The 13,917-nt window shown below is 34.6% G+C and overlaps 1 protein-coding gene across 9 annotated transcripts in view; it reads right to left on the bottom strand.

The window, feature by feature from the left end:
- The window catches only part of LOC105480101 (ATPase phospholipid transporting 11B (putative)), a 137,333-nt gene that overhangs the window by 56,556 nt on the left and 66,860 nt on the right, over positions 1 to 13,917 (bottom strand). For all 9 annotated transcript variants that reach the window (XM_011738539.3, XM_011738541.3, XM_024792433.2 and 6 more), the window contains 7 exons: positions 11,912 to 12,062; positions 10,590 to 10,787; positions 3,925 to 4,167; positions 3,240 to 3,415; positions 2,219 to 2,287; positions 541 to 614; positions 359 to 462 (listed from right to left, as the gene is read on the bottom strand). In XM_011738539.3, coding sequence (XP_011736841.2) covers positions 359 to 462; positions 541 to 614; positions 2,219 to 2,287; positions 3,240 to 3,415; positions 3,925 to 4,167; positions 10,590 to 10,787; positions 11,912 to 12,062 — 1,015 coding nt within the window. The remainder of the gene's footprint in view (positions 1 to 358; positions 463 to 540; positions 615 to 2,218; positions 2,288 to 3,239; positions 3,416 to 3,924; positions 4,168 to 10,589; positions 10,788 to 11,911; positions 12,063 to 13,917) is intronic.

Raw genomic sequence — 13,917 nt, 5'->3', positions numbered from 1 at the left:
AATGTGGCTGTACCATTTATAATTCTACCAGCAATATGTGTATAAGGGTTCCAGTTTCTCCACATCATTAGGATTTCCCTATGTTTGTTTAATAAACACTCTTTTAAAATAGTGTAGTTTGAGTAGACTTTGCAACCAGAAATGCCCTGACTGTAGAATAGGTTTGAAGAGAAGATATATTTTAGCTTGCGTTAAAAGCGTTAAAAGTCAGTTTTCATAAAAGGAATGTGGAGCCAACATACAGTGTAACACAACTGCAGAATTTCCATAATTTTTGATAAATTATAAGAAATAAAGTCTGAAATCTCTCATAAATATATCTTTTAGAGTTTTTTAAATCATAGAAATTTGCACTCACCAAAGCAAATTCATCTACATGAATTCTGGTTTTTTCTATTTCTCCGCCTATACATTTAGGGAGAATTGATGACTCAGCTCCTTTAGCAAATAATAACTTCTCACCTACAGACAAAAAAAAAAAAAGTTATCAAACTCTTAATATTACATAAATAAAAATTCATGAAAGTTTAGATTGGTTACCTGAAGGTGCCTGAACAATTACACTCATTCTCCTACGATCTGAATCAAATTCCAGAATATGAAGCAGTTTGTACCTAAAGAAAAGTAAGAAAGACAAAAACTTTACTTTTTTTAAATAATATGAAGTGACTATATGGAAATAATCCATATCAAAGATAAAATGGCTAATTTAGAACAAGAATTAATCACATTTTCATGATAGGTTACATGACATTAATAACAAAACAGGGAAGAAATAGAAGAGACTGACACTGAGTAATTACCAAATGCCATATATTTTACATACCTTATGTCGTTTAACAACCAAGAGAAGCCAAGAAAGTAGGTCTTATCTCATTTTTATAGATGAGGACTATTAACCTCAGAGAGATTAAGTAATTTGCCTAAAGTCACGTAAGCTTGAGTGGCAGAGCAAAGACTGGAATCCACATCTGCCCAGCTCCATGTTTTTCTGACTGAAAAAGGTAACTGATTCTCAGTGCTTTTTTCTGTCCTAATACACCTGACAAACACAACACACATTAATATCAAAGGCTCATTATAGCAGTGACTGTGAACCTGGGTGTGTGTGTGCAGGGGTCCATTCCCTCGTGCCTCTCTAGGGAGCTGTAAAAGAATTTGTGTGGCTACATGAGGTGTGGCTTAAAGTATTCCAGATGAATCTTACACAGTGATTTACATATGAAATCTTCACACATCTCAAAGAAAAACAATGATTGAATATGGTTTGTAAGTTGATGAAATAAGCTAGACAGACTCTCACATAAAAGTAGCCAAAGAATTGGCCCTATTTAGTATGGAAAAGCATAGTTTGGAAAAGCACAGCTGGAATTGACATATGATCAGAATTGCTAAAACCATGAAAGGAGTAAGTATATTAAGCATGAACTAATTTATCAAAGAATGGAAAAACTAGATATAGACAGCTGTTCCTTCATGTTTGAAAGATAAAAATCACAGGAAATATAAGGAAAGTTTTCTTTATTCACTGAGTAGAAACCTACAAAACTCATTACCCAGGAGCATCTAAAAATAAACATACAAGTAAATTCAAGAATCATTAAGCTAAAATATAGATGAAATATTCAAAGCAGACTATTGTTATAACTATGATGAGATACAATATAATGTTAACATCATTCTAGAGCAGAGTTCAGCAACTTTTTCTGTAAAGGGCCAGAGAGTAAATATTTCAGGCTTTGCGGCCATATATGGTCTCTGTTGCATATTTTACCTCTTTTTAATGTGGGCCAGGCACGGTGGATCATGCCTGTAATCGCAGCACTTTGGGTGGCCAGGGTAGGTGGATCTCTTGAGGCTAGGAGTTCCAGACCATACTGGTCAACATTTCCACTAAAAATACAAAAATTAGCCAGGCATAGTGGTGCATGCCTGTAATCCCAGCTACTTGGGAGGCTGAGGCACAAGCATCACTTGAACCTGGGAGATGGAGGCTGCAGTGAGCCAAGATCGTGCCACTGCACTCCAGCCTGGGTGACAGAGCAAGATTCTGTCACAAAAACAAACAAACAAACAAACAAAAAAAGTAATGTGATTTGCGGGCTGTAGAAAAACAGAAAATAGGCCAGATTTGCCCTGTGAGCCACAGTTTACTGATCCCTATTCTATACTATATACACTTAACACAGAGAACATTCTAATATATGAAAAAAATTACCGTTCCAGTTTTCCAAGTGTTTTAACTTCCATAGTTTCTTCAGAATTGCCGATAAACACAATACCAATCCTAGACATTATAAGGATAAAAAAGTGAGACTTAAGAAATAATACTGCATATTTCACAATGTCACTATAGCTTAACTTGAATAAAAACATTTAAAATCAAAATTTAAAATGCATTTAAAAATATTTCCTTTTAATATCACTACTTTGGTGCCAGGAGTGGTGGCTCATGTCTGTTATCCCAGTACTTTGGGAGGCCAAAGCGGGTTGATCACCTGAGTTTAGGAATTCAAGACCAGTCTGGCTAACATGGTGAAACCCAATCTCTACTAAAAATACAAAAATTAGCCAGGTGTGGTGCCCTGTGACTGTAGTCCCAGCTACTCAGGAGTCTGAGTCAGGAGAATGGCTTGAACCCCAGAGGCTGCACTGAGCTGAGATCACGCCACTGCACTCCAGCCTGGGTGACAGAGTGAGATTTCATCTCAAAAAAAAAAAAAAAAAAAAAAAAAAAAAAAAAAATATATATATATATATATATATATATAGACACACATTTTTATTTTTATGTATACATTTATATATTTATATATTCACATTTATATATTATATATTCACATTTATATGTATTATATATATTCTTATATTCTTTTATATATATAAAAGAAAATATATACACATACACACATATATACTTTTAAGGACTAGGAGGATTAGAAGGATCAGAGTAGATGTAGTACAACATATACACAAGCATTTTTCATAAATTCTATTACACAGATTTTTATAGTAATCAGACTTTCAAAGAGATCTTAAAAAAAAGAATGCAAGCTTGATAATAAAATGACTTCAAATTGTCATTTAAAATTTAAATTGTACTTCTATTTTTATGTATTTATATGAATTCTGACAACTTAAAATGAATTTATGTTTGAAAAATTTAAATTATGATTCTAATATTGTTGCATTTATTTAAACGGTGTTTTTCCGAAGATCTGGAAATCAGACTAAATTACCTTGCAGCAGCTTCTACTAGTGCCTTTTCGTCTGGTGAAGATGCATAGTACTCCAACTGCGAGGGTGCCAGGTTGGATTGCCAGGGACCATCACCAATACAGTCAGTCTGAACATTGCTAATCTGTACAGTGTGACAGAGACTGACTGCTTTAAAGAAGAGATCATGTTCTTTAATCTGTAAAAATGTAATTCATATTCATGATAAAAATATCATTTCCACATACCATTTAGGAAACCAGAGGCAAAATTCTAAGATCTAGAACAAGAGTGCTACAACCTTGATTGCCTGAATAATAGTTGGTTGTTTCTGCCTTCAAAAAGTAAAATGTCACATTTGCTTAGGACCCTTCAACATGTGAGCATCTTTTTAGGAGGTACAACCAAACTGCAAGTAGAGGGGAACACTTTTTTATAGAAGAAGTGAGGTCTCAAAAAGTATTAAATAAGTTTAAGCTCTATTTTTCAAAGAAAGTCTTCTTCACTTCAAGGCAGTAAGGGCTTTTCTTAACTATGTTCCATTTAAATACTCAAAGAGCTAAGGCAGACAAGTTAAACTGTCTGATATGAATTTCAAATATATATTCCTTGCTCTACTGACACAAACTTTTTTTCCTGCAACTCATCAACTACTGCAGAGAATTATTTCATATGAAACCCTTATTTATTAATTTAAAAATTACTTACCAGTTCAGTTTCATTTTCAGGACTGGTTCTGAAAGAGGAACTGGTTGTAAGATGGGATAAGTTGTTAAGATGGGATAAACTACTAAGATAAGATAAGTTTCCTTCTGAAGAGTCTGGGGTTGGTCCTTCGGGTACAAGTCTACCATTGATTTCTTGGTATTTCATGCCATTAATTGAACATTCCCGAAACTGCATCTCATTTTCTGTCAGTGTACCAGTTTTATCTGTAAACACGTACTCTACCTATAGAGACAGCAAACAAAAGAAAATAAACCTTTGTGTTCACGGACCTATGTTAAGCAAGAAAAAAATCTCTGTCTTTGCTCTCCTGAAGTCAAGTTTATCTATTAATATTGATATATGGATGCTGAGATTCTTATAATCCAAGCACAATTAAAAAAAAAAGATGACAAGGAAAGAAAACAGGGTAACACAAAATAGTTTAAAGCTACATAGATTTTGAAGTTTGTGGCATTTTTATGTACATGTTTATCTCTAGAATTGACGAGAATTTGGTATTAATGCTTCTATTCTGTTTCTTGGCTAAGGTATTTTAAGTAGTAGGACTCAAGAATTATCTCTAAAGCAGGGCAGAAAGGATGCTTAATAACAAGGAATGTGAAAGGGTATCTGGGTGAGGAGAAATAGTGCAGGGCTGGGAATAGGAATACACAATGATAACAACTGCAATACAAGAAGGTAGAGGTGTGAATTGTCTAAAACAGAGAGAAGTTGAAACTGAGGACAGAAAACAAATTTAGTGAAAAAAATGAATGTGTAAAAGAAAAAAATATTTTTTTTTTTTTTTTTTGAGACGGAGTCTCGTTCTGTCGCCCGGGCTGGAGTGCAGTGGCTGGATCTCAGCTCACTGCAAGCTCCGCCTCCCGGGTTTATGCCATTCTCCTGCCTCAGCCTCCCAAGTAACTGGGACTACAGGCGCCCGCCATCTCGCCCGGCTAGTTTTTTGTATTTTTTAGTAGAGACGGGGTTTCACCGTGTTCGCCAGGATGGTCTCGATCTCCTGACCTCGTGATCCACCCGTCTCGGCCTCCCAAAGTGCTGGGATTACAGGCTTGAGCCACCGCGCCCGGCCAAAAAATATTTTTAAAAGCAAGTAAGACAAATTATTTCATTACTTTTGGAGGCTAATTCCAGAAAAATTACTTTAAAAGAAGGTACGTCCATGACAAAAGAAGGATGTAATAGTCAAGTCTTGATCCAACCAGGATCATCATGAAAATTTGATTATTGCAATAATGACTTGAGAAAGAAGTCCTTTAAAAAGGGATGTAGAAATCACAAGAAAAGAAACAAGCTACAGACCAACATCCCTTATAAAGAGATGCAAATCAAATCCAGAAACATATAAAAAGGGTTATATACTACAAATATGTGGGATTTATCCCAGAATTGCAAGATTGATTCAACATTTTAAAAAATTAACGTAATCCATCATATTAATAAAATGGTACCTGGCCTTCATTTTATTAATAAAATAACCACCAAAATAGGTGCAGAAAAAAGCATTTGATAAAAATCCAATACCCTTCATGATAAAGGCATTCAACAAACTGGAATAAAAAGGAACTTCCTCAGCCTGATAAAGGGTATCTATAAAAAACTCACAGCTAAGATCATACTTTATGGAGAGAGACTGCATGCTGTCTTCCTAAGATCAGGAATAAGACTGCTTTTGTCACTTTTACTCAACATTGTACTTAAGGTTTTAGCCATGACAATTAGGCAAGAAAAGGGAAATAAAAGTTAACATGATTGGAAAACTATCTCCATTTGCACATATGAATTTGTATACAGAAAATTCTAAAAAGCCACTAAAAAAAATAGAATACATAAGTTCAGCAAAATTTCAGGATAAAAAGATCGATATCCAAAAAGAAAGGCAGAGATAAATTTGGCAGAAAATTATAAAAAGTCAAAAAGCAAATAAATGGTGAAACTGGAAATAAGAGCTAGAATACCTTATCTTTACTATTTGATATTAAATGTTGCCCAGTATCTATAGCAATGTTGAGTTGGAAGTTAAAGGTAGATATAAAGACCCCATGCAAGTTAATTAAAAAACACCCACAAGTGTAGATTAGAAAGAATGAGGGATGAGTTATAAAGAAAATATATAAGATACATTAGCAGTCAAACAGAAATAATACTCCACAGGTTACTAGATACTAGAATACAGACTGACCTATCAGTCATGGAAGATTCTTTAGAAAAAAGATTAGATGGTAGGGATGGATAAAATAAATTAATTTTGATTAAAATATATATATATATATAAATTCAAGAAGTTTAATCTTTTAACTTTGGTGATAAATAGGTCACCACTGTAAACCTTCCTAAGCGTTGTTTTTTGGATAATATGGAAATAAAAGAGCATAGAAGAGTATGAAATAAAGTAGATTTCATTGGTATAAAGACAAAATAGGAATAGAGGCAATACACATACATGAAATACTTGTAGTTTCAAAAGCAAAAAGAGAGGCTGAGAAAATCAGTAATTAAAGAAATAATCACCAGAAGCTTCTTAAAGACAAAGCAGGCCGGGCGCGGTGGCTCACACCTGTAATCCCAGCACTTTGGGAGGCCGAGGCAGGCAGATCACCTGAGGTCAGGAGTTTGAGACCAGCCTGGCCAAATGGCAAAACCTGTCTCTACTAAAAATACAGAAATTAGCCAGGCATGGTGGCAAGCGCCTATAATCCCAGCTAGTTGGGAGGCTAAGGCGAGAGAATCGCTTGAACCTGGAAGGTGGTGGTTGCAGTGAGCCGAGATTCTGGGTGACAGAGTAAGACTCCATCTCAAAAACAAAAACAAAAACAAACAAACAAACAAAAAAGACAAAGCAGACATGAGTATGCCTACACAATGTGGAGTTCCAGAAAAACAAAAATTCTATCATGAAGGAAAAAGGAGGTGAAGAGAGTTGAGAAAGAAAGGTCAAAGGTAGATTGGAAAAAATTTATTCAGAAAAGTAAAAATGGGCCTTTAGGCCTTAAATATATAATACATAATTAAAGAAATGTGACATTAATTAATATTTAACATAAACTATTAAGGCCTCCTAAATGTTACTAAAAATAAATGCATCAACTTGTGGTTAAATATGATAGGTTGAGCACATTTAATTACCTCTGGTTCTCTTAAAACTTCACCATGAGGATAAAAAAATAAAAAAAGAACAAAAAAATGGTAAAAAAGTCAACATGAGAGGGAAGATTGACACAAGTTTGGAAGATGGAAAAGGAGATGAATGAGTGGTAACTGATTTACCAGAATTAAGAATCTGAAACCCAAGCGATGAGGAAACCCATTCTCAGAAACTCTCAGGAAGTAGACCTACCAGCTAACCCTGAATGTGGGAGTACAGGATGAGGCTGAAAATACAGGCTATCAGGAGTAGTTTAATTCTGAAATCTCTTTAAAAGTTGCAAACTTCAAAATGCCCCTCATTTATTGGAGTAACAGCTGGAAGGCTAGTAGGCTGAACCAGACAGAATCTGGTCTCCACAGACAGCTGAACACAGAAGTAAGGCAGCACACTAAAAACAGATTTCCAATGGCCAATTCTAGCAGTCATAAGCAGCAGAAATATTACCTGCTGGGCCTGTCAGCCCATTACCTTAAGGTGTGGCCCACTGAATCAATAGCTTCTGATAAGCATATTAGTGGTTTTTTTTTTTTTTTTTATAGACAGGGTTTCACTCTTGTTGCCCAGGCTGGAGCGCAGTGGCACAATCTTGGCTCATTGCAACCTCCATCTCCTGGGCTCAAGTGATTCTCCTACCTTAGCCTCCCAGGTAGCTGGAACCACAGGCACGCACCACTGCACCTGGCTAATTTTTGTATTCCAGCTAATTTTTTATTTTTTGTAGAGATGGGGTTTTGCCATGTTCTCCAAGCTGGTCTTGAACTCCTGGGCTCAACTGATCCACCCCCCTTGGCCTCCCAAAGTGCTGGGATCCCAGCCTTTCGTTTTTGTGTTTGTTTGTTTATTTATTTATTTGTTTGTTTTTGAGACAGGGTCTCATTCTGTTGCCCAGGCTGGAGTGCAGTGGTGTGATCACGGCTCACTGCAGCCTCGACTTCCTGGGCTCAAGTCATCCTCTCACCTCAGCCTCCCGGACAGAGCACTTTTACACTTGAAATGATAGCCAAAGATTAGCATCCATTTGAGGATCACTCCTTACATAAAAGGCAGAATCTGAAACAAATTATAATCAGTTCTGCTGTAACACTGTCTTGAAAAACACAAATTTATCCCGATGCAACTGATAAAATGAGGGACAATTTAAGCGTAATCAAAACTTTGCTCAAATTTTGCCCAAACCTCAGTTACTAGCTATCTCAGTTCACCATGTGTTATGAGTCACACTCATCCACGTCTGGTATTACAACCTTCCCTCTGATTTCAGATAACCTTCCTTCTAACACTTCACAGTAACACATAAGCTGCAACCCTTCTGATGCCTATCTTCCACAGGCAAACTTCAGGTCTTTTCCAGATAAGTGCCATATTTATTGCAGTATTTGCGTATTCATGAACAATTTGGCAAGTGCTGCTTTTATTAGGTTCCTATCTTTTAAAAAATGTATTATTAGGCCGGGTGCAGTGGCTCACGCCTGTAATCCCAGCACTTTGGGAGGCTGAGGTGGGAGGATCACCTGAGGTTGGGAGTTCGAGATCAGCCTGACCAATATGGAGAAACCACGTCTCTACTAAAAATACAAAATTAGCCGGGTGTGGTGGCGCATGCCAGTAATCCTAGCTACTCGGGAGGCTGAGGCAGGAGAATCGCTTGAACCTGGGAGGTGGAGGTTGTGGTGAGCCGAGATTATGCCATTGCACTCCAGCCTGGGCCACAAGAGTGAAACCCCATCTCAAAAAAAAAAAAAAAAAAAAAAGAAAGTATTATTAATGTTTTTGTGTTCTACCCCAATCCCATTCTCTCATAAACCCTGTGGCTTTAACTAATCAATTTTGCATTATGCAGTGAATTTTAGGAATGCATATATCACATTATAGCAGAACTCATTGTTCTGGAAAATGCACTACAAGCAAAGATAATACAGGGGGCAGAAGAAGACTTCAATTGACTGTCATTAATATACTAGGGAAGTACAAGAACAGATTGTGCTCAAGGAATAGGATAAGAGGCAATTTTAAAAAACTATCCAGAGAATACCAAAATATTAGAAATTAAAAATACTATAGCAGAAATAAATCTAAAGATACTGAAAAGATAAACCAGAGGCATTCTACCAGAAAGTAGAATTATAAAAACAAATAAAAACTGAAAATTGAAGAGAATTAAAGGGTCAATATAAGTGGTATGACATGCAAATAGTTAAGTTTCAAAACAAGGGAAACACAGAAAGACATGTTATCAAAAAAAAAAAAAAAAAAAAAAAGAAAATTTCCTAGAATTGAAGGCCATGTGTTTCTAGGCTGAAAAGACTCACAGAGTTAACTGCCAATGAAACAAAACATAAAAAAGGAAAAACCAACACCAAGGTACACCATCATGAATTTCACAACTATTGCATAAGGAGATCCTAAAGCTTCCAGAGATAAAACAACAGATCATACATAAATAATTGGGAATCAGAATGGAACTGGATTTCTCTAACAGCAATACTGGAGGCTAGAAAACAATAAAATCCCTTAAAATTTCTGAAGATTTCAATCTGGAATGCAATACCAGCTAAATTATTAATCAAGTGTGAAAAGAGAATAAAGATATTTTCAGATATGTCAAGTTTAAAAACATTTTCCTCTCATACATCCTTTCTCAGGAAGTTGTTAGAAGATATACAGCACCAAAAGACAATAAGCCACAGGTAGGAAGCACATGGGATGCAAGAAAGAGGAGATCCAAAACAGGAGAGAGGTAAAGGAATTTCCAGGGTGATGGTAAAGGGAAGTCCAGAGTGACAGTTGAGAAGCAAGCCCAGAAAGAATAAAAGAATAATCCAATTGAAGCAGAAAGGTGGAAGCCTCCAAAAACACTGTCACCAAAAAAAAAAAAAAAGAAAAAAAGAAAAAAGAAAAAAAAGGAAGGCAGGGAGGAAGAAAGGAACTCCTAGATTACCTGATATGTTTGAATATGTAGACAGATGCTGCACATATTATCAGAGACTTGTTTGTGGCATATGGAAATTAAGGAAATGAAAAAACAGAGCAATTAACTCTTGGAAAAACAAAATATATAAGAAGGGAAATGTAATTATGGTATTATAGAACACACCCATAGAACTGAGAATTAGTGAACAACATTAAAACAATCATAAGAATGTTAATAAAAATATTTATTAAATCCCAAATTGTGATATGATAATATTAGGGGGCTATGGAGAAGCAAAGTGGATATGTGTCTGGGTATGTGTGTGTGAAGAGTAGTGTAAGAGCTATGTCTTTATATTCCATAGTAGATAATGTCTAAAACTCAAGAATAAGAAAGAATATCAAATAGAAATATAGTGGTAAATAACAAAAGAAACAACTTAGGGTTTAAAAACTGGGAACAGCTAGGAGTGGAGCAAAGGAGTGTTGTTTTAGGTATAAGTGTCATAATATCTTGTTAATCTTTGCACATGTATTACTTTGATAATAACAAATTAGAGAAACAAAATATTAGGATCATTTTCACCTGTCCAAGCTCTTCGTTCAGATCGGAAGTATTGACTTGAGCTTTCTGATCTGATTCTTCGTGATACAGATCAAGATCCCAGCCAATAAAAAATGATCCAAGAAATTTCTGCATTTCAACTGTCACATATAATGAAATTGGAATGATGAAATTGTAGAGAACCAAAAAAGCAAGGAAGTCTGAAATAAATCTCAGAATCTAGAAAAAAGGAAATAATTGTTTGATAAGAAAAAATACACTAGAATTTCTTCAGTATTATTGATGAAAATTACCAGAAAGTTTCATGTCTACATAGACTATCAACTATATTCTGAGGTAAATAGTCTCATGAATTGAAATCCATTTATTGAATTGTCTAACATTACATTTCCTCTGGTTATTGTATTGCTCATTAGAATCTTGATGAAGTAAATGATGAAAACGTTAAATTCAAATAAGTTAATTTGTTACTTTCAGAAGCTAACAAAAAGCCTGGTATGACTGAAACTACCTTTGGCAAAATTATAATATCTGGAGTGTACTTATCTCATTCTACTATTACCCTTCAAAATCAGATAACTACTAGAAGTTGAGTGTAACTTTACAAAGTTATAAAATAATTGTGAGGCTAAAAGTGCTAGAAATTAAAACTCTTAAGTACAGATTACATAGGAATAGCCTATTTTAATGGCTTTAGTGGTTTCATATTTCAACATGCATTTGTGAAAGGAAATGTACCTAATTGTGAATGATATTAAAAATATGACCCTGTGATTATTTGCTTTATAGTCTCTTGAGATCCAAATTTGTCTTCCAATACATAGATTTTAATCTAAAGTGAAATTTGGAGAACAATTATTTACCAAAATTATAGGTTAAATTCTCTTGGTAGTCCATGTTTAATCAATTTAAAACATACGACATAATTTGTATATTAGTTCATATTAAGACTGATAATAAGCATCCTTGAATTATTAAGACAAAATGAAAAATACATCCATTTACTCTTTGATTCATTTATAAGACATAGTAAATGGAAGAGAAAACTGAGTTTGTAGTATTATTAATGTGAAATGCAAAGATAGACGGATTTAAAATTTTGTGACCTCTTTGAACTATTCAAGTCAAGCCATAGGGAATACAACTTTTTATGCCGTAAACTACAAAAAGCTATCAGTACAAACACGCTGGCTTCTCTGCATCTGCAATGCCATTTTTGTCACCCTTCAGTACCAACGATTTTAGGATTATAGTGGTCTCTCCTATCAGAAGTTGCTACCAAAGCACTAACTGTGCCAAATAATAGTTTCCTTTATGACACAGTCAATAACACCATAAAATACCTTACTGCTATTTCTTTGATGTTCTGTTTTTTGGTTATACCAAGGTTCATCCCATTTTTCTTCAGTTTGCCATGTATACTTCAAGATAGTGCTGATGACAGCTTCAGATATAAGAATTACTAGATAAATTATCAAAAATGTATTCATTGACCTAAAGGAAGAAAAAGAGAATATAAAACATACAAATCATTTATTACTATATTCATTTGCTTGAAAATTAGTACTTGTATTAGAGAGGATATTAAAACACAGAAAGTACTACTGTAGCTATTTTAAAACACACAGTTTTTGTTTTCAAGAAATAACCATTAAATAGAATTTATTTACTAGCAATAAAAGAACCAATACACACAGGTTACAAGCCTATTTAATATAGCCATGTTACCATTCAAAATGCTTATAGTAAGTGACGGTTTTAAGTCAGTTATTTTTGCCATAAGTAATTATTCTAAGTTGTTTTTTTTTTTCACATTTTCAGCACCCATCTTAAGTGTAATAGCTAAAAATAACATTTGTATAGCATTAAAATTTTATAAAATGTTTGTCACATCTACTACCTTACCTAATCTATATGAAAACCCTTAAAGGGGAAATTATTACACACTTTTAACTGACAAAGCCCAAAGCCCAAAAATAATTCTGTAAATTTCCCAAAATCACACAAGTCAGGAATTGACTTCAGAATCCCTCTTCTCTTTACTAGGTAAGCCTAATGCCACATGTCTTTGATTTTAAGTTTAAAAACATATATTATTAATACAATTAAAGGAACTCATCATTGTAAATGCAAGTGTATACAAAACAAGCGATGTTATAATGAACTCTCACATCCAACAGATATTGAGGGAAAATGCAAATCACAAGCTTTGTAAAAACCCTTAAAAGATTGAAAAATGCCTGAATTCTGATTTTTCTCCCTAGGCCTTCCATAATTTAACCTAATCTTACCTATGGAATAAGTCGATTCCACCATGTTCCAATGTAAACTCTATATATTCTGCAGTGACAGTAAATAAGGAACATAAGAAAGGAACTGGCTTTTGTTTGGTTATTATGTGTTAGGCATAGTATTCAGCACTTCACCTACAGTACTGCTAGCACTTTTATACATGAGAACACACGGATCAAGAGAAGAAAAAAACTGGTCCAAAGCCCCACAGAGCTAGTAAGGAAGGGATATGCCATTCAAATCTACATCTGTATGACTCTAAATTTTGACCTCTTTTCACTAAACTAGTCATGTCTCCTTGCGGCAACAAAATGCCTGGTTTATTTCCATCTTTCTTTGCTCATGTCTATCCTCATCAGACATATTCTCCTTTTTCCTGACATTATTAACCTATTTTTCAAAATTTAACTCAAAATCCATCTCCTTCCTAAAGTCTGTCCTAATTACATTGGTTTACATTCAACTTCCCCTTATTTAAATTTAAAACTAGTACCACAGCCCTTATTACCTAATTTTTTTACTGTGCATTAAACTTTCAACTTGATTGAAATCCCCAAAAAGAGATTGAATTTTATCTCAGAAAACCTACTACAGCAACAGATACGCAAAAAAGCTGAATAAAGATTTCTAGGACATTGGGCTGTTGCCAGTTTTTTGCTGTAACAAATAAAGTGGCTATGAACATTTCTGCTTGAGTTTTTGTGACACCATAAAATTCATTTATCTGAGTTAAATGCCCAAGAGTGCAACAGCTGGGTCATATGGTAAACACATTTAGTTTTATAAGAAACTTCCAAACTATCTTCCAGAGTGGGTTTACTATTTTTAATTCCCACCAACAACATATAAGAGATTCAGTCTCTCCACCCCCTAGCCATTTAGTATTATCACTATTTTTATTTTAACTATTGTAATGGGTGTGGTGATATCCCAATGTGGTTCTAATTTGCTTTTTCTCAAATAGGTAATGATGCTGAGTATCTTTCAATGTGCTTGTCATCTGCAGCTTTTCTCTGGTGAAATATGTATTATGCATTTGGTGAAATATGAAATATGT

This window comes from Macaca nemestrina, chromosome 2 (assembly GCF_043159975.1).
Source record: "Macaca nemestrina isolate mMacNem1 chromosome 2, mMacNem.hap1, whole genome shotgun sequence".
Classification (NCBI taxonomy): Eukaryota; Metazoa; Chordata; class Mammalia; order Primates; family Cercopithecidae; genus Macaca; species Macaca nemestrina.
The sequence above is the reverse complement of the archived record's forward strand: the minus strand, read 5'-3'. Positions and strand labels throughout refer to the sequence as shown.